This window comes from Anthonomus grandis, chromosome 13 (genome assembly GCF_022605725.1).
Source record: "Anthonomus grandis grandis chromosome 13, icAntGran1.3, whole genome shotgun sequence".
In the NCBI taxonomy this organism is placed as follows: Eukaryota; Metazoa; Arthropoda; class Insecta; order Coleoptera; family Curculionidae; genus Anthonomus; species Anthonomus grandis.
In genome coordinates this window covers 5680244-5703752 of record NC_065558.1, presented here as the reverse complement: position 1 = coordinate 5703752, position 23509 = coordinate 5680244, and the positions used below count along the sequence as shown (strand labels likewise).

General features: G+C 33.9%; 2 protein-coding genes across 4 annotated transcripts in view; one reads left to right on the top strand and one right to left on the bottom strand.

Moving 5' to 3' along the window:
• Nucleotides 1-2127: 2127 nt before the first annotated feature.
• On the bottom strand, nt 2128-17236 carry LOC126743924 (plasmanylethanolamine desaturase). 2 transcript variants are annotated; one of them, XM_050451204.1, is made up of 5 exons: nt 16796-17236; nt 14074-14333; nt 5006-5217; nt 3705-3923; nt 2128-3022 (listed from the first exon to the last, which is right to left on the bottom strand). In XM_050451204.1, the coding sequence occupies exons 1-5, from the start codon at nt 16822-16824 to the stop codon at nt 2762-2764; spliced, it is 981 nt and encodes a 326-aa protein (XP_050307161.1). In that variant the 5' UTR covers nt 16825-17236; the 3' UTR covers nt 2128-2761. The 2 variants fall into 2 exon arrangements, with proteins under 2 accessions (XP_050307161.1, XP_050307162.1); XM_050451205.1 differs by lacking the exon at nt 16796-17236 and adding an exon at nt 16226-16338.
• A 970-nt stretch (nt 17237-18206) lies between these two features.
• LOC126744244 (mediator of RNA polymerase II transcription subunit 12) overlaps nt 18207-23509 on the top strand; it is a 49939-nt gene continuing 44636 nt past the window's right edge. For both annotated transcript variants that reach the window (XM_050451611.1, XM_050451610.1), the window contains exon 1: nt 18207-18585. In XM_050451611.1, coding sequence (XP_050307568.1) covers nt 18388-18585 — 198 coding nt within the window. In that variant the 5' untranslated portion in view covers nt 18207-18387. The remainder of the gene's footprint in view (nt 18586-23509) is intronic.

Genomic DNA, 23509 nt, shown 5'->3' with positions numbered 1-23509 from the left:
CTATAAAACATTCCTCATTTAAAAAAATGTTGACAGCAGTCATCTGTCAGTTGTTTCATGATCTGCTCCATCTATTGGTTCTAAAGGATCCATTATTATTTTCCCTAACCTTCAATTGTCATTTGTTATGTTATTGTTCCAATTTCTCCGGAAGTATTTGGACTTTCTATAACCTATTTTGGCAAATTGATTATCAATTAATTCTCTACTAATCGATGGTTTATTTGCTTGAAATGTAATGACTCAACTGCCTGGAATTAAAAAAAATTCTTCCAAACTATTGAGTCAGAATTTACATTTAAAAGTTCAGGCAACTATGTGAAAGATACTTATCACTTCCAGGCAGTTGAGTCATTTTGCTATTTTAGAGTGAACACAAAGTGCAGACGTGCAATGAACTGCCTGAAATAATAGAGTTATTCTGACTCAATTGCCTAAGAATTTTTTAAATGAATTGATACTTATGCTACACGAAATCTAATAAATCAACGTCTCAACTCTCTCTGGAATTGTGTTAAATAAAAATACTAAATGATTGTGGATCAACTGTACGAAATTTAAAAAAATAGTTATCCAGTCCAGGCAGTTAAGTCAGAATATTTATTTGTAATTTTAAGTAGCTAACTGTCAGAGCCTTATTTATCACTTTCATGTCTGGAAAGTGGGAAAATATTTAGTAATACTGGAGCCATCTAGGCTTAATTTACACAAGCAATCAAATCATCCATTTGACAGTTATTTTTCTCTGTATATTGACAAATGCCAAAGAGTGGGCGGAGCTCACCTTCTAATCCCTACCCTTTCTATAAACGTCAAGCTTGAAACCGTTGATTGTATCATAATTTACTTCATGACAGCTGTCAGTTGTCCGATGAAGCATCTCTCTTGGAACAGCTTTATTTGTTAAGAGATATCCAGGTTTTTGTTTGCTATTGATGGTTAAATATTGCATACCACCTTTTCTATAAAACATTCCTCATTTTAAAAAATGTTGACAGCTGTCATCTGTCAGTTGTTTGATGATCTGCTCCATCTATTGGTTCCTAACCTCCAATTGTCATTTGATATGTTATTGTTCCAATTCCTCGGGAAGTATTTGGACTTTCTATAACCTACTTTGGCAAATTGATTATCAATTAATTCTCTACTAAAAGTCGTTCATTTATTATTAATTTTTAACGGGTCGGTGAATAACAGGAACAAATTGTTTGCTTGTCATCCATATTTAATAAAATCGCTTCGAGGTAAAAGGAAACAACAAATATTGCTTATAAACAATTTATTTAGTGTAAAAATGAGGTTCATTTGCTCGTTGTCACAATAACTAACATATAATAACGTTAAGGCCACATATGGAAATTGACACGTTTTTAAATTCTTCACTAGATAAAAAAAGCACTATTTGCCACTCCCACCTCCAGTACATCCATACAATATACACGTTTATGGTAAAATTATACCTTTTCATGTAAAAGCTAATCTTAATCAAGAAAATGATTAGAAATTCGCGTGACGACTTTTAAAAAGCGTATTTTCAAATGCAACGTCGAAATACACATGATTCCAAGCGTATTCCCGGTTTCCCTAATCTAACATGCCATAAAAAATATATTTGAGTTTTTGAAAATTAATGGCAACGTCGCCCGACTCAAAAATGCTCGCTGCTAAACAAAGAGGGCGCTGTTTAGGCTCTAAGGCTCCTCATTATGACAGTTGTCATTTGTCAATTCTTCGCACATGATGGCGCCATTTAGGCTATATATGAGTTGCTTAAAGATCAGTACTAAACTGTCAAATAAAGATATCGTTATGGGAATTCCAGATATTACTTTAATACAAAGCCTTAAATGGAATGTGTGAGTTTGAGAGGAGTGAGAAATTCAACGTCATCTTTTGACATATGTCATGCAACATTGTCAAATTTATGTTTTACCACCAATATACAAATAAAACAGTTCCGTAGACGTGCTTAATTTAAGTTAGCGCTACTTTGGGCGTAACGACTCAAAAAATTGACCAGATGCCGTTCTGAAAATTTGTATACATATTCCCTGGAGAATTTGGTTGGATACCTATTTCAGTGTTTTTCCAAATTTCTGCTAGATTTTGAGATTTTTTTTTTTGAAAAAATTGAATTTTTTGCCTATAAATTCGACACATAAATCAAAAAATTGACAGGTCGCCAGTTTGAATGTTGGTACACATATTCTCTGGACAATTTGGTTGACAACCCCCGTTTTTACAGCTGTCATTTGTCAATTCTTCGAAAATGATGGCGCCATCTAGTCTATATTCAAATTCCTTAATATTCAGTTGTCAGCTGTTAGTACTGAACTGTCAAATAAAGATATCGTTATGGGAATTCCATATACTACTTAAACAGAAACCCTTAAATGGAATGTGCGAGTTTGAAAGGCATTCACCGTCATCTTTACGGTCTTCTGTCAATCCGTGAGTTTTAACATATGTCACGCAACATTGTCAAATTTATGTTTTACCACCCAATATATTAATAGAACAGTTCCGGTCACGCTCTTAATTTAAGTTAGCGCTACTTGGACTTGAAGGGAAAGAGAGTGAGTTGATTGTGACAGCTGTCATACGTCAAAATCGACGACGCACGGTTGGCAATAAAGCGAAGTAATAGCATAAAAATACTGACTTTCTCGAAATCTTGAGGACATCAAAGCAAAAATGTATACAAAATAAAAAGAGTCCCTGGTCCACATAATGAACTATAAGCCTAAAAGAATAAGTAACACTATTTTCTTTTTCCCGCCCATTTTAAATCGTCCGCCCTCGGCTTACATCCGGTCACCGTTTCAATTAACACTTCCAGAATGTTCCAGAAACGTAACTTTTCCAAGGGCCAGTTTAGCCATCCAGTGGTGATACAGAAATAAGTTTCGTGGGGCGCCACGTGGTGAATGCGATGGTGTCTTCGTGGCAGGATCACGTGGTGCTCCTGGAGGAATGTCACCCACGAGGGTAGGTCGAAGTAGGTGTGAGACCACTTGTGAATCTAGAGAAATAAATTATTGATCACAGCCAAAGTTTACTGAATAAAATACTACTTCTACTAATATTCATTATTTCTAGACATCTTCGCTAACTATTTGCTTACACATTTACCGATTTAATTTTTTTTTGGTACCGTTGAATAGAGAATTGTACGCTCCTTACTATGATGTATCACACGATGGGGTTCCCATTTGACATATTAAAGTGAGGTTAGCTGGAGGTGAGGAGGTGATTGACAGAACTTCAGTAAATGCATAATTAAACGTCCCCCTGTATATTTTTTTTTTAAGAAAGGTAAGGGTGGATCGTTTTGAAATGAAGCACTGTATATTCGACCCAATGTTCATAACTCAAAAAATTGACCAGATGCCTATTTGAAAATTTCTACACATATTCCTTGGAAAATTTGGTTAGACACCTATTTCAGCGTTTTTTCAACTTCATACAAGATATTGAAAAAAAAAAAATTCCTTCTGTTCTGCCGAGTATATTAGAAGCCGCATCGCCAATGGTAGTCGGTTGTCAGTCCACTGACGTAAAGTTCGTAATATTGGCGCGAGATTTAAATACTTAGTTGTAAATAAATACATTAAAAATATATACCTGTAGTAGTCGTAAAAGATTTTAATTCACAATTAACGAACGGGAAAAAATGCAACAGAATTTTCATTCCAAATGCTTACCTGGTTAGTCATTGCGACAAATATAGCCAACAGGAACACGTAGCTGTTCCAGGTGAACTTCCTCTGGACCTCGTCTTCGGTAAGGGCGAGAAAGTCCCAAACCATTCGACCCAAAAACGGAATGGTCACCATGAAATTATCGCCGTTCGTTTCGATAAAATCGTGGCGGGTTATCGACGTCGGATCGATGTGGTGCTCGCGGAACGGACGGAGGAAATTCTGAAAGGGACGAAAAAAAATAAAACACCGAGAAGTTCAAAGACATTTCCAGGATCCGGAGAAACACGCCATAATAAAGTTTATGCGGCAGTGCAGTTATTGGGAAACAAAGGGCAAGTAAGGGAACGAAAATGCAACATGCTAGCCATACCGTTTGCGTGGTTAAAGTTTGTTTGACATCGGTGCCTATATAATTACATTTAGTTATGTATTGTAAACCCACGCAGCCTTTCACTTGCGGGGGTAAAATTAGTTTTGAGGGTGTAATTAGGTTATCCATTGATAAAAATAGCCTCAGGGTAATAGTAGCTTGAATAAACGAAGGACTAGTCGTAACATTGAAGAACTATAGGGAATCAAAAAGTGGAGAGCGATGAAGTGTCACATCCAGTAATACTCTCGTCACTGCAGTAGATGATTTAGATGCGGATGTATCCAAACACACCATCACTATATTTTGCTACTAATACAAGTGGGACTCAACTTTTCCCCAATCATTTAAAAACCAAATATTTGTTTAATATATCCGCAGCTAAACGATATAAATTTTCTAAAGTGTCGTGATCCAGGTAAATGTCACTAAACCAGCCCTTAATCCAGAAAATAGGGTTCGTCCCTCTAACCGCCCTATGTCCGTCTATTTTTATATTTTTTCCACACAAATTGGGATGCACGAGAAACTTGTAGGAGTGGCTCCGGATATAACTGGGACAAGGCAGGTGGTAAATTCCCGGATGAATTACAGCTTATCGATTTTCTTTTTATTATCGAGATTTAACTTACGTGTTAAAACTATGAAAATAAGCTAAAAGTGAACCGGTTTGACCCCGAAATTAAAACGGTTTGACCTCCAGTGTGTGTTGTCGCCGCGCGTTTTAAACGTAATATAGAGCGAAAGGTCGCTAACTTATCATCATTTTGTTAAATTGCGGATCCAGCTTGGGTCCAAAAATAACTTCAATGTTCTGAGAAACGACGAAATGTCAGAGAAACATTTTAAATACGTCTTAGGAATATCTTTGTGGTACGCGTAAGACCAGGAATCCTGTGATAGGGGGAGTTAAATTGTTAGAATAACTTACCTTTCCAATAATGGGTAATTCCACCGAACCCCAAGTGTCGGCGGCCCAATGGACGAATCCAGAACAAAAATCGGCGGTGAGGATCCCGAAAAATGCCGCCACCAAGATGGCGCTCAGTCTTTCCAGTCTGATGTGGAATACGATGAACACGAGATTCACAGCCATGAGGGTTAAGCAGATCGCCACGCAAATGCATTCCTGGGTCCGTTTGCCTGGAAAACAACCAAACATGAAATTCCCTCGAAAAAATTGATTTTCTTTGTCTATCGTTCGGTTTAAAATCTGGTATATAATTCATGGTTGTTTGGATGTTATGCCCCCGTGGTTTATATAGTCACAAATCGACAAAACTACGCGACAATTTCCCCGATCATCTATTTTATTGGGCTCGAGCACGCACAGGTGTTTCTTTTATTGGGTTTCATGAAAATTATCCGGAAAAAAAAAGTGAATTTAGTTAAATTTATTTGGCGTCATTAGAACCGTCAAACTTTTGTTGAAAATCGCAATTAACCCATCGATATGGTACTTGCTTTTAACTAATTTTTTCTTTAGAATCCTTAGAATTTTGATACTACTAACCATACGACCAAACTAAATTTTCGATACGATTCATAGTTTTTGTAAAACCATCAAATCCCGTATGTCGTTCAGTTCCAGAGTTATGCATATTTGATTTCAGAAAGTTTTTTAGAACATTATAAGGCTAGATTTAGTATTAAAATATTCGTCCAGGCAGTTGAGTCAATTACTTCTTTGATCGCTAAGAAATGATTGAATACACTAAACTGCCCCTAAGAAATTAAAATATTCTTCCAGGCAGTTGAGTCAGTTTTTCTCTTGGTCATTGTAAAGATGATTCAATTTAGTCAACTGCTTGGAAGTACTTAATTAAAATATTCTTTTGGGAATTTTTCTAAAAAAATTGCATTTTTTAAGCATTTTCCGAAATCACAGAGATATAATTTTCAGCTATGGCTTGAATTAGTTCAGATATTTTATCAAAATTGTTTTGAAATTAATGGGTTCTGTCATTTTTTGGGCGATATTAGATGTAAATTGTCAATTTTGAACCAGACAGATTTTTGGGTTGGCTATGGGGCTTTGTCTGAATACGATGAACACGAGATTCACAGCCATGAGGGTTAAGCAGATCGCCACACAAATGCATTCTTGGGTCCGTTTGCCTGGAAAACAACCAAACATGAAATACCCTCGAAAAAATTGATTTTCTTTGTCTATCGTTCGGTTTGAAATCTGGTATATAATTCATAGTTGTTTGGATGTTATGCCCCCGTGGTTTATATAGTCACAAATCGACAAAACTACGCGACAATTTCCCCGATCATCTACTTTATTGGGCTCGAGCACGCACAGGTGTTTCTTTTATTGGGTTTCATGAAAAATATCCGGAAAAAAAAGTGAATTTGGTTAAATTTATTTGGCGTCATTAGAACCGTCAAACTTTTGTTGAAAATCGCAATTAACCCATCGATATGGTACTTGCTTTCAACTAATTTTTTCTTTAGAATCGTTAGAATTTTGATACTACTAATCTAATGATCAAACTAAATTTTCGATGCGATTGATAGTTTTTGTAAAACCATTGAATCCCGTATATCGTTCAGTTCCAAAGTTTCTTAGAACATTGTAAGGCTAGATTTAGTATTAAAATATTCATCCAGGCAGTTGAGTCAATTACTTCATTGCTAACTAAGAAATGATTGAATACACTAAACTGCCCCTAAGAAATTAAAATATTCTTTCAGGCAGTTGAGTCAGTTTTTCTCTTTGTTCATTGTAAGATGATTCAATTTAGTCAACTGCTTGGAAGTAATCAAAATATTCTTTTGGGAATTTTTCTAAAAAAAATCGCATATTTTGAGCATTTTCTGAAATCACAGAGATTTAATTTTCAGCTATGGCTTGAATTAGTTCAGATATTTTTCCAAAATTGTTTTGAAATTAATGGGTTCTGTCATTTTTTGGGCGATATTAGATGTAAATTGTCAATTTAGAACCAGACAGATTTTTGGGTTGGCTATGGGGCTTTGTCTGAATACAATGAACACGAGATTCACAGCCATGAGGGTTAAGCAGATCGCCACGCAAATGCATTCTTGGGTCCGTTTGCCTGGAAAACAACCAAACATGAAATACCCTCGAAAAAATTGATTTTCTTTGTCTATCGTTCGGGTTAAAATCTGGTATATAATTCATGGTTGTTTGGATGTTATGCCCCCGTGGTTTATATAGTCACAAATCGACAAAACTACGCGACAATTTCCCCGATCATCTATTTTATTGGGCTCGAGCACGAACAGGTGTTTCTTTTATTGGGTTTCATGAAAAATATCCGGAAAAAAAAGTGAATTTAGTTAAATTTATTTGGCGTCATTAGAACCGTCAAACTTTTGTTGAAAATCGCAATTAACCCATCGATATGGTACTTGCTTTCAACTAATTTTTTTTTTAGAATCGTTAGAATTTTGATACTACTAATCTAATGATCAAACTAAATTTTCGATGCGATTGATAGTTTTTGTAAAACCATCGAATCCCGTATATCGTTCAGTTCCAAAGTTTTTTAAAACATTGTAAGGCTAGATTTAGTATTAAAATATTCGTCCAGGCAGTTGAGTCAATTACTTCTTTGCTAACTAAGAAATGATTGAATCCACTAAACTGCCCCTAAGAAATTAAAATATTCTTCCAGGCAGTTGAGTCAGTTTTTCTCTTTGTTCATTGTAAAGATGATTCAATTTAATCAACTGCTTGGAAGTACTTAATCAAAATATTCTTTTGGGAATTTTTCTAAAAAAATTGCATATTTTAAGCATTTTCCGAAATCACAGAGACTTAATTTTCAGCTATGGCTTGAATTAGTTTAGCAGATAATTTTTCAAAATTGTTTTGAAATTAATGGGTCCTGTCATTTTTTGGGTGATATTAGATGTAAATTGTCAATTTTGAGCCTACTAGCCATGTTAATAGTAAGAAATAATCCGATAACCTTGTTGAATCTAGTACTGATGCAAAACTTTTTTAAATTTTACGGACGATTCTTCAGACAGATTTCTGGGTTGGCTATGGGACTTTGTCTATCTATAGGACATTCTTTTACCATACATGAGAATGTCAATGTATTACATGAACATAAAGATAAAAAATTAGACCTTCTAGAAAAGTCGGAAATAACAAAAGGCAAGAAAAGTCCAGTTCTCAACTCTGTGAATGACATTTTTAATTTTGAACCTCACTTGATTTGTATCATGTAATGCAGCTTTTTTTTGCAGTAATTAGTTTGAAATTCTAGTCTAAATTGAGTGTAACTTCGTAAAGCTTATTATTCCTGTTTCTATCTTATAATAGATCTGATCGTGATGCTTAGTACTGTCCAAACACGTGTAATCCTTTGGCCCTATATTTCAAAATATTTGAGACATAAGTCGAGGGATTTAGTTTTGTAGAAAATATTTTTGACATATCTCTATAAAAAAAAGTCTAATGATGTTAGATCAGAAGATTGTGCTGACCATTCCGCATCGGTCCACGTCTCCCTATCCACACATTTGAAAATATTCGGTTAAATTATTGCCGGGCATTGATTTGGTACTGGAAAGGTGCTCCATCTTACTGAAACCATAAGATATTGGCTTTAACTTTTGGATTTGCTGAATTAAGTTTGTTAAAGCAGGCACGACATTATTTTGGAGCAGTGTTAAATAATTACCACCATTCACATTGTCATGGGACTATGTCCAACAATTCCTGCCCCAACATTGTTTTCAAGAGTGAGTTATAATCACTTTATAGAGATGCATTTTATTTTCTTTCAATATTTAAATATTCGATAAATGGCTAACATCGGACATTATCGCTGGTTTTCGACCAGAAATATGTGGATTTTCCTGAAACTCAGGCGTTTTATTTAATTTGGTAAGTATCATTAGTTATTGCATTCGCAGCTGCTTTTTTCTTGTTTTACTCTGCTTTTCTTGCTTCTTGATTTTTAATCTCGTCTGTATTCGGTGTGTCCGTTAATTGAACTTTAACCTTTGTAAGTTTTCTTGCTGATATTTTTTTTGTTCTTGGTGGGACTTGGTTGTGGCCTTATTTCTTCGGGATTCTTATAGGATCAAGAGGGTTCCGGGTACGTTCCCTAATTACAGATGAAGATTGAGTTGCATTGCTGGAGAGTACTGGATTGCATCGGTTGTCAGCTCGTGGTAATGAGGATCTGGTTGATCGGTAACCCTATGATTAGACCCCTATGACTTTTAATTTAAAAAAGTTATATTAAATTAATTTTAAATGCTGATCTAATTGTTAATATTTGTTTTATTGAAGAGTTTCACACTTGTAAATGAATGACGCCAACTCCCAGGAATAAAATAAGACTTTACTTTAAAATGGCATGAAAAATCAGTACCTGGTCATAAAATATGACGTCGAATGTCTAAAATTACTGGAAAATCATTTCCAATCCCTGGAAAGCATGGGAAATCTTCTCGGAAAAATTTGAACGTCATATCTTAATAATTAAAATAATTTTCTGGATCAAACCCCAAGTAAATAATTAAATAACATTATAAAAAAAAATTACCTATATCCATTCATATAACAGCCTAACAAACAACAGTCTTATTGAGCAAACCCCGTCAAGTGTTTGGCAACCCCGTCAAGTGTTTGGCAACCCCGTTATATTTTTAGACTTAACATCGGCTTTCGATAATGATGACCGGATCGTTGTGGATTTTATTGTTTTTTTTTGTTTGTTCTCGCAATCCAGGGAAATTAATGCGAGTCGAGGCGGTTTAATTGGTTCGCGTAGGCGAGGATTCATAGACAACTTGTTTATTTTAATTCAACTATTAGCGGCAATAAAAATTTATTAAACGAAGATGCTTATTTTAAAATTCATTCAGGTCTTTAGCCGACTGACGATCAAAGTATTTAAAGAATGTCGCCAACTATAAATCGTCCGTCATGAAGGAATTTCATTCACTTAAACTGGCCACTATAAGCGGATCCGCGTAATGTTGCCGGATTTTCCGATCCAGATAGTACCTGGACGAGATTAAATATTTTTCCTGTCAGTGTATGAAACAATAAACAAGGAGGCCTCATTTATTTTCTTCTTTAGGTTTCAATACCGCAATAAAAAAATATATGTAAGAGATTTTTTGAACTTTCGGTTTATCTCCGGAACTATTCGGAGTTTTTTGCAAATTTGAACATTTACAGTTGCCGAGATCATGAATCTTGAATATAATCCACCCTGTATAAGCTTAAATAAAACAATAAAAATAGAAACAATTTAAGTTTTTTTTTCAAAATGTCAATCTGGCAACCCTGGACCCGAGTCAGAAATAATTTCGGTCACGGTGCCAAATGAGGGTTTCCAAAGTATTTTCCACTGAAAAATGGGTTTTTCCTTTGAATTTAAGTTAATGAAATTCATCCATTCATGCTTATCGGATAGATATTATAGGCTTATCAATGATTCAATCAAAAAATCAGTTTCTATAAATAGGTATGCGTGAGCTTATCTTTATCTACACCTAGATAAAAGGGTTTTTACGATATTATTACGTCGAAATCTATTTTTATACTTACCTATCATAGATATACCGGCAATATGGAATTTAAGTTTTTAACATTCAAATGTCAAAAAATCAAAAAAAAAATCCTCTAATATAGAGATTTTCTTTAGTGCAGTCTTAAGATAAGCGGGAGCCTTGTTCTCTTTTTTTAGTGCAAAAAGTGAGACACAGATAAACTTATGACAAATAACACGGGTAAGATAAAGATAGCTAAATGTTTTTCCTTATTCCTTAAGAAATATTTTTTTTAGGTCTCTAAGCTTATAAAAACTAAAATAAAAAACCTCAAACCATAATCACGAATATTAAGCTGATGATGATTTCTGGAAGACGAAACGTCTGATTTTAAGTTTGAACAAATTTAATTGTATATAATTGCACAGCGAGACTTGTAGACAGCTCTCCGAACTAGAGGCATTGGCAAATAGTTTGAAGTCCGAGCACTCGAGCAGATTTTTTAGTTTTTCAAGAATCACTTTTGGAGGTACTTAAATAAGGTTTTCATTCAAAGAAAGGGTGGTTCCTCAAGATCAATTTCATATATGAAGCATTTTTGTGGGCTTAATATTTTGTTAGCTAGAACCATTTTAGTCTACTCAGATTCAACTCTTCATCAGATTTGAGGTTTTTGATATACAATTAGGAACTTTAAATATGTTCATTATTCTTGGACATTTTTGCATATAACTTCCAAACTATTTAAGATATTGCCGTAATTTCTTTGCTATTTTATAGTGGCTACTCTTTAATTTAGTTCTGTATAAAAAATGTGATTATAAGTCAAAAATTAATTTAATTAGAACACTTTTTGTCTCAAGTTCATTTTTTCAAGTAGATTTTTTGAGGATCACTTGGAAACTTCCGGAGATACTTAAATTAAGTTTTCATTCAAAGAAAGTGTGATTTTTCAGTCATAATTTCATATATAAACCATTTTTGTGGAATTAGTACTCTTTGTGCTAGAACCATTTTAGCCTGCTAAGGTACAAAGATTTAAGATTTTTGAAATAAAATGAGAAAATTAATTTTTTTCATTACTCTTAGACATTTTTGCATATAATTTCCAAGCTATTTAAGATAATACGGTAATTCCTTTACTATATTATAATGACCACTCTATAGATTAATAGTGTATAAAAAATTTAATTGTAAGTCAAAAACTAACTTGACTATAAGACTTTTTGTTTCAAGTAAATTTTTTCCAATACTTTTTTCAAGGATCACAAGGAAACTCTTGGAGATACTTAAATTGAGTTTTAATTCAAAGAAAGTGTTAATTTTTAACCATTTTAGAGTAAAGTAAAGCGTTTGACAACAATGGCTACATGTCGGTTCAGTATACTGTCTACAAGTTTCTTTTTAATGTATACACGCATTCGTGAATATGATATTGTAACCACCTCTACCTTTAACATAGTGTAATCTATTATCTATTAGTTTTTGACCTCTCTAAAGCCTTCGATACTGTAAATCACAAAATCTTGTTAGATAAACTAAATTGTTACGGCATTAGAGGAATAGTTCATAAACTAGTTGAAAGTTATTTAAAAAATAGAAAACAACTTGTCAAGATCGATGAAGTACAAAGCTCCTTCGCAGACATAACCTGTGGGGTACCCCAAGGCACTGTACTTGGCCCATTATTATTTATATTATATGTAAATGACTTACTTAAGATTGATATTTTGGGGGAAATAGTAAGCTACGCTGATGACACTGCCATATGTTATTCAGGACATTCATGGAATTCTTTAAAAGAGAACGCTGAAGCTGATTTTAGAAAAACTTCCTCTTGGTTTTAATCAAACAGACTGTCTTTAAACGCCTCTAAAACAAAGTATTTGACATTTACATCTTACACTAATAACTTGCCTCTGATGGGTCCTCTTAATATAAACTCGCATTTTGAGATACCAGAAGCAAATTCCATAAAGTATTTAGGTATAACATTAGACCGGCACTTAAAATGGGATATACATGCAGGTGAACTTACAAACAAATTAAGAGGCTTGATATCTAAGTTTAAACGACTTAAGGATTTTATGGATATTAAACACTTAAAAACATTGTACTTTGCTCTGGTACAATCACATTTAAATTATGGACTCAGCGGATGGGGTGGATTAAGAAATTGCCATATGTCCTCCATTGAAGTTGTTCAAAAATGGATTTTAAAAATAATCTATGATAAAGACAAACTGTTTCCATCTGATCAGCTATACAATCTTGCTGGTATATTTGACTTAAAACAATTATATGTTCAAAAGTTACTTTTAAATCTTCATAAAAGGAAAATCACAGTTGAACATGTGAATCATTCATATGCTACTCGAGCTCAAAATCAAAGCGCTGTAGTTCCACGAAATGAAAAAACTATTGGTCAGCGATATTTTAGATTCTATATCTCTAAGATTTATAATTTGGTTCCGGGGCATATAAAAGATAAAATAAATCAAAAAAATTTTAAATTTTATGTGAAAGACTGGATACAGCGGACGGACAGAGAAACGTTTAATAATATATTAAATCATAATATGTAACATACTATGATATATAAATATGCTTTTCTTTTAAACATAATCTTTAGCAAATCCATGTAAAATTGAAAAGAAAGCAAATAAAATCACACAAACCTGGACATGACATACTACCTCGATATAGACCTTAAAAATTACCGAATTGGACATACTCGATTATTATTATTATTATTATTATTATTATTATTATTATTATTATTATTATTATTATTATTATTATTATTATTATTATTATTATTATTATTATTATTATTATTATTATAGTTTAATCCCATTTCTTTTTTTTTTCATTTTGATTTTTTAATTACGGTACCAATGCATACCCACTTTGGATATTAATTATCGGATGACTGATTCGACATTCTTACGTACCCCAAGAAGGAATTGGATTTTTCTTTTTGAAAAGGTGAGTCACGTCCATTTAAGTTATGCATTGTATTTCAGTAATTGTTACGTAAAGTTTGTTGAAGCTTCTATCAAAGTATAACTAGATTTGACGTATTTCTTTACTCAAAGTTACTGCATGGATCTTGTATGCGTTCCTAGAGAAATTTGCCAGATTTATCCTGAATGTGAATATTGTCTCAAAAAATTAACATTTAGCTCTAATGATTTCTATGATTATTACTTCCTTTCATACTGTTTAGTAAAGAAGTGTATGTAGCGCCTGGATTACATTAAAAAGTCCGGGTTAGTGCTTTTTATTTGTTTTTTTTTCTCTTTTATTTCTTTTGTTTTTTCGCTGGCAATTTATTTTCTATTTTTATTATCCAAGCTTAGTTGACTAAAGCGAATAAAGTGCGTCTTATATTTGTGATTTATTTGACCTACGAAGTCGAGCACTGAGATCCCATTACAATTATTTTTATTACAATATTTACTTTCATTTTACATTTCCACCTATAAAAAATCACCCTAAACTCACCTCGACTATATAAGTTAGCAAGCTCCTGCGCTCCCTTGTGCTGTGGTCCCCACCGAGGCCCCACCTCCTTTATGGAACGTTCAGGTACGACTGCGCAGTTCGCATTGGGGTCATCCTCCAGCATGGAATTCTCCAGGATCTGACGTTCGGTCTTCACCGGGGCCAGGAGATTGTTGGCGACCGCGTCCACCAGGGGGCACTCCAACACCTGGTTCATTTTCGGGGAACAACTCAGCGGTGGTAACTTTGGAAGGGCCATTCTATATTATAGCGTTTAACGGTTATTTTTATTGGTAACCAATAATGTATTTGTTGCATATTTAATGGTGGTTTAATCCTTTCATTGTTGACATGTTGTGTTAGTATGTTATTTTTTTGTGACAGTTCTAATAACCGTTCAGAAATTCGAAATTTTGTGAAGTTATGTGGGTATACAGGGTGTTTCAGAACTATGGGATCAAACTTCTAGGGGTTGTTCAGTGCAACAGTAGAATCCATTTGAGAAGAATCCATCTACTACGGCCCTAAGACGCGTTTAAATTTAGAAAAAATATTAATTACCTAAATAGGATCTGATGCATTTATTTTCATCTTTTGTATACCATCACAACAATTGTTCAAAATGTCTTCCTCCAACCTCAATACACCGATTTAAACGCCGCACATGATTTCGGCGGACTACACTAAAAATGTGATTCTCGTTTTGAATGATTTCAAATGCTGCTGTTATTCGTCCAATTAAGTCTAGCTCTTATTCTACTGGAGTTTCGTAGACTAAAGACTTTACATGTCCCCACAAGAAAAAATCGAGCGACGTTAAATCGGGTAATCTAAGAAACCAAGAAACTGCTCCACATCTGCTGGCAATACAACGGTGCCCAAACCGCTGAGCCAAATACTCGCGTACTTGTACAGCAAAGTGAGCCGTCGCTCCATCATGCTGAAACGACATTTGCTGTCTAACGTTTAGTGGAACATTTTCAAGGAGTTCCGGGAGAACTTCCTCCAAGAAACGCAGATTAATAGGTCCTGTTAACCGTTCCGGTAGAAGGTATGGCCCAATTAAATAATCACCAACAATGCCTGCTCATACGTTGACAGACCAACGATTCTGATGTTTTCTTGGAAATATTGCATAAGGATTTTCTTCGTCCCAAACATGGCTATTCCTACTATTAAAAATACCGTCTCTTGTGAAAGAGCCTCCATCGGTCCACAAAACATATCGTAAAAAATTTGGTTGTGCAATGATGTGATCCAGAAGCCATCGACCAAAATTGAACTCTAGGATGATAATCGGCTGCAGTCATACCTTGAACTTTCTGAAAGTGGTAAGGATGGAGTTGTTGCTCGTGTAGTACCCGCCAGACCGAAGCGTTACTCGTATTCATATAGCGACGTCACGTGTGTTATTTGATGGTTCATCGGCAACTCGCTGAAGCACCTCTTCTTCAAATTCGACCGTTCTTACGGTTCGAACAACACCAGTTGCATCTTGGTCTTAAACATGCCTGTCTCAGCGAGCCGCCGATGAACCGCAATAAACATTTTCCAGGATACGTTCGGGATAACGTTCATGTAACAACCGCGATGCTGCTCGTGCATTGTAGTTTGTTGCTCCGTATGCCAAATGCATATCCGCCAACTCTTGATTGGTAAAGTTTTCCATTAGCAATAAATGTTTAAAAATTGTAAGCTATAAAACTTTTAAATGTGAGAATTGACATTGATAAGCGTTGATTTTAAACAATTGTTGTTATGGTATCATGTACAAAAGGTAAAAATAAATGCAGCAGATCCTATTTTGGTAATTAATTTTTTTTTATAAATTTTAACGCGTTTTAGGGCCGTAGTGGCGTAGTGACGTTTTCAGACATGGGTTCCTATACTAAAATGGATTCTTCTGTTGCACTGAACAACCCCCAGAAGTTTGATCCCATAGTTCTAAAATACCCTGTATACGAGGATATTTTTAGAAGGGTCACTATAAGTACAACCGTATAGGTCGATATTATATCATAAGTACCATGGCTTTACCAAGGCCTTACAAAAATCTTAATATATATTGAAAACCCTTGTAACAATTTTATTCATTTTAACACTAAATAAATGCATAAAAAATTATTGCTTAAATAAATAAAATAAATTTTACCTGATTTCTAAGGCTTCCGCTACCACACTGATTTCATTTTTAACTATAATTTAATGGTATTTTATTTTTTTAATATTCCAATTTTCATATCTAATAGGTTCCAAATTTCAAAGTTCTTACCAATTCTTTAATTGCATAATTCAATAACCAGATTTTCACCACATAGACCTCGTCAGTAGGTACATAAACTTTGTTTATCAAAAGTGAGGCCGGAAGTTGACGAGCAAATCATTAATTTTATTTTTTTGCTTATTTCAATTAAGGGCGGTTTAAAGCAGATTTTTTGATTAACTCTCGGGATTCTACTTTAATCTGGCTTCGGATTAAATGTTGAGGACAGAATGTACCAAAAAAAGTGAACAATTTTTTTTCTACATTACATTTTGGTGTCATTGGTTTGCTCAATTCAATTAACAGAACATTAAAATGAGGCCATTAAAAAAGCCATAAAAAAAGCCATTAATTTTTTTAAACAATTTCATTATCAATTTGTAATTTTCATGAAATTTTAATTCTTACTAGGCTTCTCTGTTAAACCCAAAAAATCTTGCCTAAATTTCCTTTTATTACCTGACTTCTTCCAGCCGAAACACCTTCATCCAGAATCAACTCACAACTCACAATATTTTTAACAACTCACTCCATATCCATTAATTAAACTCACTTTCCATTAGCACTCAAAAGAAATTACACGTTTTTTTTCTCGCTTAATACCGAACGGAAGGTATATAAACCACGCACACCGGTGTCATGCCTTTATTTATAAATTGTTTATGTCATTTGGGATTAAATCATAATCCGCCTTTATTTATCAATTATCAAATAATAAAATAATTAAAAAAAAAAAATTAAATAATCTACTTTCGTCTTAAAAAGCAGGGGCTCTAGAAATATTCGGGGAGTTTCGGTGTAGGGGTATTAAAGGGAACGAAAAATAAATGTAAAGAAAACCGGCGTCGGGACGCGTTTACGGACGCTAACCGACGCGGAATCAGGCGAGCGACCGTATCGTACACTCGACTATCGCCAAATGAAATCGAAATTGAATCGAGTTTAGCTGCCAACTGGAATTTGGAACGCGCACAGTCTGAATGTCTACATCCTAGTCTGAGCCCTAAATTTCCCTAAAGGGTCTCTTTTCTACCATGAAAGTAGGATTAGGGCCTTTGAATCATTTAAAATAATTATAGGGTTCTTCCCATACAACCGTTGTGCACTGCTTTCCCTTTCCTCCCTTTCTTCCAAATTTCCTTCTTTGGATGCGACCTATATTTAAATGAGCCGGGCTTTCTTTCAGTATGTTCACAATATAACCAATTGTCAAATGTCATATTTGTCATGCTAGTGACAGGTGACGGATTGCACTTTATATCAAGGGAAAAATGTACGGTTTGTCAAAATGGCAGATAAAAATATTAATTTACAATAATTGTTATGTTTAAGCAACAAATATATTTCGCTGAAGACCTTGACCTAAGTTATAAAAAAAACCATTTAAATAAGTAAATAAATAAACGATCAGGTCGTTTCAAAGGATCCAAAAACAATTATCATGAATAATTTTATAGGCATCGTTCGCATAAATTCAAAAGTAATAACAGTCGTTTTGTTTAAATTGCCCTCCAACTTAATAAATAATGAATAGACTCGCGAAATGTGGATGGGAACTCGACAGATGAAATTCACTTTAAATAATAAACGACTGGCAAAATTAACAAGAACGAACGAATAACACAGTTCTATCTAATAAAAAATACAAATTTCCTTGACATAAAATTAATTATTTATTATCAGATGACGACGACTACATATTTTAAAGTGACCGGGCTTTCATTAGCATGTTCACAATAAAACCGCCAGAGGGCCGCCCACACACCTTTCACATACTCAAACCTTAGCAAACGTTATAATTGTCAAACAGCTCTCATATATTTTTTAATGACCTTACCCTATTGAAATGTCAAATTTTACCATTGACAGATGTCAGACCTGTTTATTATTGAACTTTTTCCGTAGTTTACCATTTTATTTTTAAATAAATATTTACCCACACATATGAATTAAACACCGTAAAATACAGATTCCTTAAAAATCGAGGATATCCTCATTACTCATTAAATATTATGTTGTAAATTAATGTAAAATTAAATATTTGCCCCAGGATGTTCAGTAGCAGTATGCTGTACGAAAAGAGACCCTTAAAGAAGCCCCGGATAGGGCCGCCGGACGTTTATCCCCAGGAACCCAAGCAGAAGGAGGACGAGCTGAACAGCGTTAATGTTAAACATGGATTTCCCACCATGACACACCTGAGCGATGAGTTTGGGACCGCTAAGAACTGTAATGTTACCGCTAACAAGGTAATTGCATTTGAGGTACATTAATGGGGCCTTCCCTCTTTGTGTGTTTTTTTAGTAAATAATTTATTTAGTGCAGGCCTTTAGCCCTTGATTGCATGATTTTATTGCGGGTGGAAAAAAAAATATATTTAGGAAAAAAAAATGAAACTATGTAATAGATGGTCATAAAAAAGGTTTTTATTAGTTTTTTTTTTGTTTTTTAACAAAATTTGTTTCGTTGCAAATTTGCAACAGCATGAAAAAATGAAAAATTACGCTTTTAGGAGAAAAAAGGCCTTAAAAAGTTTTTATCTTTTGTAATACATAAATAAACACCACACTTATCGCATATCGCAGAGTCCGCGGCGGCAGTGTTTTGCGATTTATCCAAGGCATTTGATTGTGTAGATCATGGAATACTGCTGTTTAAGCTCAATAATTATGGCTTTAGAGGTGTGGCATTGCAATGGCTGGAATCCTATCTGTCTAATCGTACCCAAAGAGTTACAGTATCTGGATGTTTATCCGATTCCAGTTCCCTTAAAACTGGAGTACCTCAGGGTTCAGTGTTAGGACCACTATTATTTTTGCTCTATGTAAATGATTTGGGTTCATTAAAACTGCAGGGCAAAGTTGTTCAGTTTGCTGATGATACCACCATTTTATGGAATCATAGAGATTCCGATAATGTTAGAGCCCAAGTTTTTAAGGATCTTAAGATTTTATTGGAGTGGTGTGCTGCAAACAGGTTTGTATTTAATCTGGGCAAAACCTTTATTATGGGATTTAAGTGTGACGTTCAGGGCCTTATGTTTAGTGAAAACTCCCCCTTGCAAAACAAAGAAAGCTGTAAGTTCCTTGGTATTACCATTGGTGGTCGCCTTTGCTTCGAAGATCATATCCTAAATCTTGCATCAAAATTATCCTCTGGATGCTTTGCAGTAAGAATGGCGGGGCATGAGCTGGGAGGGGTAGTTGCATGTTCAGTGTACTTTTCTCTTATTGAGTCCCACCTTCGTTATGGCTTGCCTTTTTGGGGTTTAAGCACCAAGGGATTATTAAACATAATTTTTGTGATTCAAAAAAAGGCAGTTAGATACCTATGTTCCGCTGAGTTAAGAAATTCTTGTAAACCTCTCTTTATATCTCAAAAAATCCTAACTCTTTTTTCTCTTTTTATCTTAGAAACAGCTACTTTTATTAAAAAATGTCCTAAACCTCCCTCTAACACTGGTCATATGACTCACCAGGTTAACGATTTTCCCTTACCAATCCCTACATCCTCCCTCACCAAGAACTCACTTACATACCTTAGCAAAAAAATTTACAACCATGTTCGTCTATGTATCAGACAAATTTTAGAAGTTAAGAGATTCAAAAAGGAATTAAAATCACTTTTATTATCCAGGGCATATCATAGCCTTGACAATTTTTTTAATGATACCTTTTAACCTGTGCTCTGACATCATTTTAGTGTTTTAGTTTTGTTTCCTGTTAAATAATTTAATTTACTTCCTCTAAATTCTGTTTTGTTGACAGCTTTACTTATTTTTTAATGAAATTTATCAAAAAGATGCTTTTTTTTTCTCAATCTGTTTTGTTATGATTAATTTTGGTAATGTGTGTGAATTTTATGGTAAAGTGTTTTAGATGTTATGTTTGTTTGAAATTTGAAATTTAAAGTGAATTTGGATTTTTTTAGTTTTTAGGATGCTTGTACACAAGATTTTGTTGTCTTACATAATATAGCACATTTTCTTTCTTTCATTTGAAGTGGGTAAAACCTTTACAGCCCGGCAGTTTGCATCTTTGTCGTGCAATATCATACTTGACCCAATGGGAAACATTATCCATTTGAATGTCTTTGGGAGGAACATGTAGCACAGGCCCTCATTGTCTTTTCGCTGCTACCTCTTTTTCAACTGATGAGGAAGGTCTGCCTTTCTTTTTAATTTTTAAGCTGTCTATGAGACATAACGTCTCTGCAACCTGCAGCCTAATTTCCCATTGATTAAACTCATTAGTTTTTCCTTTTATTTTATTGACTTTTTCTGACAAAAGCCAAGCATTTATAACCGTTACATCAACAAAATGAAAAAATATCCTAAGGTACCACTTTTTGGATTTTAGAGGAATCTTATATCTTCCAATGTGGCTGTCTAACATATCCACCCCTCCCATATGTTGGTTATATTCTGATATAATATTTGGACAAGAAACAGACACCTTTTCTTTTCTTTTCTTATCAAATCGTTGCACCTCCTTGAAAGGTTCAGCTCCATAGCAGGTTGAGAGAAGGGTGACCGTTTTATTGTCATTCCAGGAAACTAAACTGAGGTCAACTCCATCACTAGTGGTAACAAACTCTTCCGACGTGCCCCTAGCTGTTTTTTTGAACTGCTTTTCTTCAGTTAGTTTACTTTAAGGAATTCGATTACGCCGAATAGTGCCCAGCATATGAATGCCCCTTCTCGCCATGTAGGTAAAAAACGGTAATGTAGTATAGTAATTGTCACAGTATATTTGATAGTTTAAATTATTTGGAACTATCCTAGCCAGTCTGACAACTGCATTGGCGCTGGCTCCGAGATCTGGCTCTTCGGGTAAAAAAGTTTGAGCCAGTGTAGACTTCAAAATTGTAGGAAAAACCAAAGGTGTCGCATAACATAAAAATTTTGAAACCCCACTTGTGTGGTTTTATTGGATTATATTGTTTTAGGTGGTGTCGAGTTTTCGTTGCGCAAATTTGCTCGTCAATGGATAGCTTGCCCTCCAGGGGAAGAACATTTTTCATTTAGGGCATCTAGTGAGCTTATAGAGATGATCATACTGAGGATCAGATCTGTCAAGATTATTTTTATTATTATTGAAATGTATGACGGATTTTAATTTTTCAAAATCGGTTGATTGTTATACGATTTTTAATGTTAGTTGTACCTATATCATGTCTCCAGTGACATCGTGTTCTAGGCAATTTAGAGACTGACATATATAAACAAGCTCCTAAAAATTTATAAACGTCTGTGATATTTATATTCACTGGCTTATTTGGATTTTTTGCACACTGTCCAAATTTGTTTCTTGTACAGTTTTGTTGCATAAGTCATTTGAGAAAAAATAGGTAAAGAATTGAAAAGGTGTCTTTAAATCTAAAATTTCTTTTAAAAGATCAGTCTGTCCATGAAATGTTTTTGCTCCATCAGGAATCTGAAGATTTTTTTGTGCCATGTAATGTTTATTGAGGGTTTACTTTTTTTTGATACACTTGGTCCTATATTGTTTTGAAAAATTTCGGATTGTACATTTTCTGGATTTTCCGAGAGATTTTCTGATATGGCTGCTTGGACATTTCTTTATCATCCGAATCAGAGCTCTCCTCTAGATGGGAATCAAACTCGGTGTCATCTCTGCTATCCATGTCAGAAAATTCCTCAAGTTCATCCTCACTGAAGTCCCTGTTATCCCATATACTGGCTAACTCGTCATCAGTAAGCGGCTTTCTAGTATTTCGACTTTCCATTTCTACAAGTAAAAGGTATGTTATAGAGCCAATATATCATATTGTTGCAAATTTGCTACGTATAAGTTCAAGTACCTATAGAACTTTTTTTATGGAAAAAAATTATTTGTCTATAAATATTTATTTATAGACGATTTATAGACCGAACAGTACACACTCATATAATATTTTCACACTAAATTGAATTATAACTCAATAACGTTTATTTATACGATACGACCCATTAGCTGTTTACAATACACTGAACAATGAATCTTCAAATATTGCCGATCGCGACATTCATTGTGAGGTATGTAGCATATTTGATACAGCGCAGAAATACTACATCTTTTACAGGATAGGAAAATTCTAAACACATTAGGATTATGTTGCAAATTTGCAACAAGATGAAATAAAGGGTTAGACACAAATTATATGATCTAGTTTGACATTCTAGCCCTCAAAATTTAGCATGAAATATTATTATACATAAGAATTCATATATATTTTGTATGCTCTTTAATTTTTTATATAGGAATTTAAATCAAGAAGAATTCATTTCACATGGTTTTAGTACCAGAACTATATAATGATTTTTTTATTACTTTGCTTGAAGAATTTTAGAACCATCTTTAAAAGTTTCTTATAAATTATTGTCATAAATTTAATTTAAAGTTTCCTATATTACAGTTGTAATAATTGTATTTAAAATATGAGACCATAATAATTAAAGGAAAATAGGTAATTCTTCTGTTTAAAAAATAAATAACTCTTTAATTTTTAATGTGCAATTTGGTATTAATTTTTTGTAATGTCTACACTTTGTGTTCCTATAAAAGGGTTCTAAAAGAAATCCATTATAATATTATATTTTAAATACTGTCTCTAGCAATTTGTAATTATTGTCTAGTTTAATATTTTTAGTTCCTTTAATTATTACTTTATGTAGATTGCTTTCCTCATTATAATGCATGTTAATGTAAGATGTAAATTAATAGACTGGATACTTAGATCAAGACAACATCAGATGATTTTGAATGCTGATAAGCACACACTTACTCAGAGGTTCTAATACATTAAAAAAACAATTTCTTTAATTTAATTTTAATACTTGACATATAAACAAACATTGTTCTTCCTTATTCAGCTTCAGCAAAGAATCTTGGTGTAATTTTTGATGGCCCCTTAAACTATCAATTTAAATATAATTGGCCCAATAATATCAAATTCATTGACTCTTGTTTGGTTACCGCTAAATTACTGCAATATTGTTATTTACAATTACCTCATTCTTGAAATAAAGAACAAGATTCCATTAGCTCTGCTGAGATTTGTTTGAATAGGACCTATATGAAAATTTGACCACATTACACCAAAATAAAATACTAAAATATGAACAAAGAGCAGCTTTACATTGTGATACAGTTTGTTTATAGAATTTACAAG

Excerpts from the sequence above, each read along its gene's own strand:
- LOC126743924 (XM_050451204.1), bottom strand. The coding sequence starts at position 16,824 with ATGAAGGTGTTTCGGCTGGAAGAAGTCAG. Across the intron at positions 14,334-16,795 it reads TTTCGGCTGGAAGAAGTCAG|AATGGCCCTTCCAAAGTTAC; the intron begins GTAATAAAAGGA and ends GCTATAATATAG. Across the intron at positions 3,924-5,005 it reads AATTACCCATTATTGGAAAG|AATTTCCTCCGTCCGTTCCG; the intron begins GTAAGTTATTCT and ends CGTCCCTTTCAG.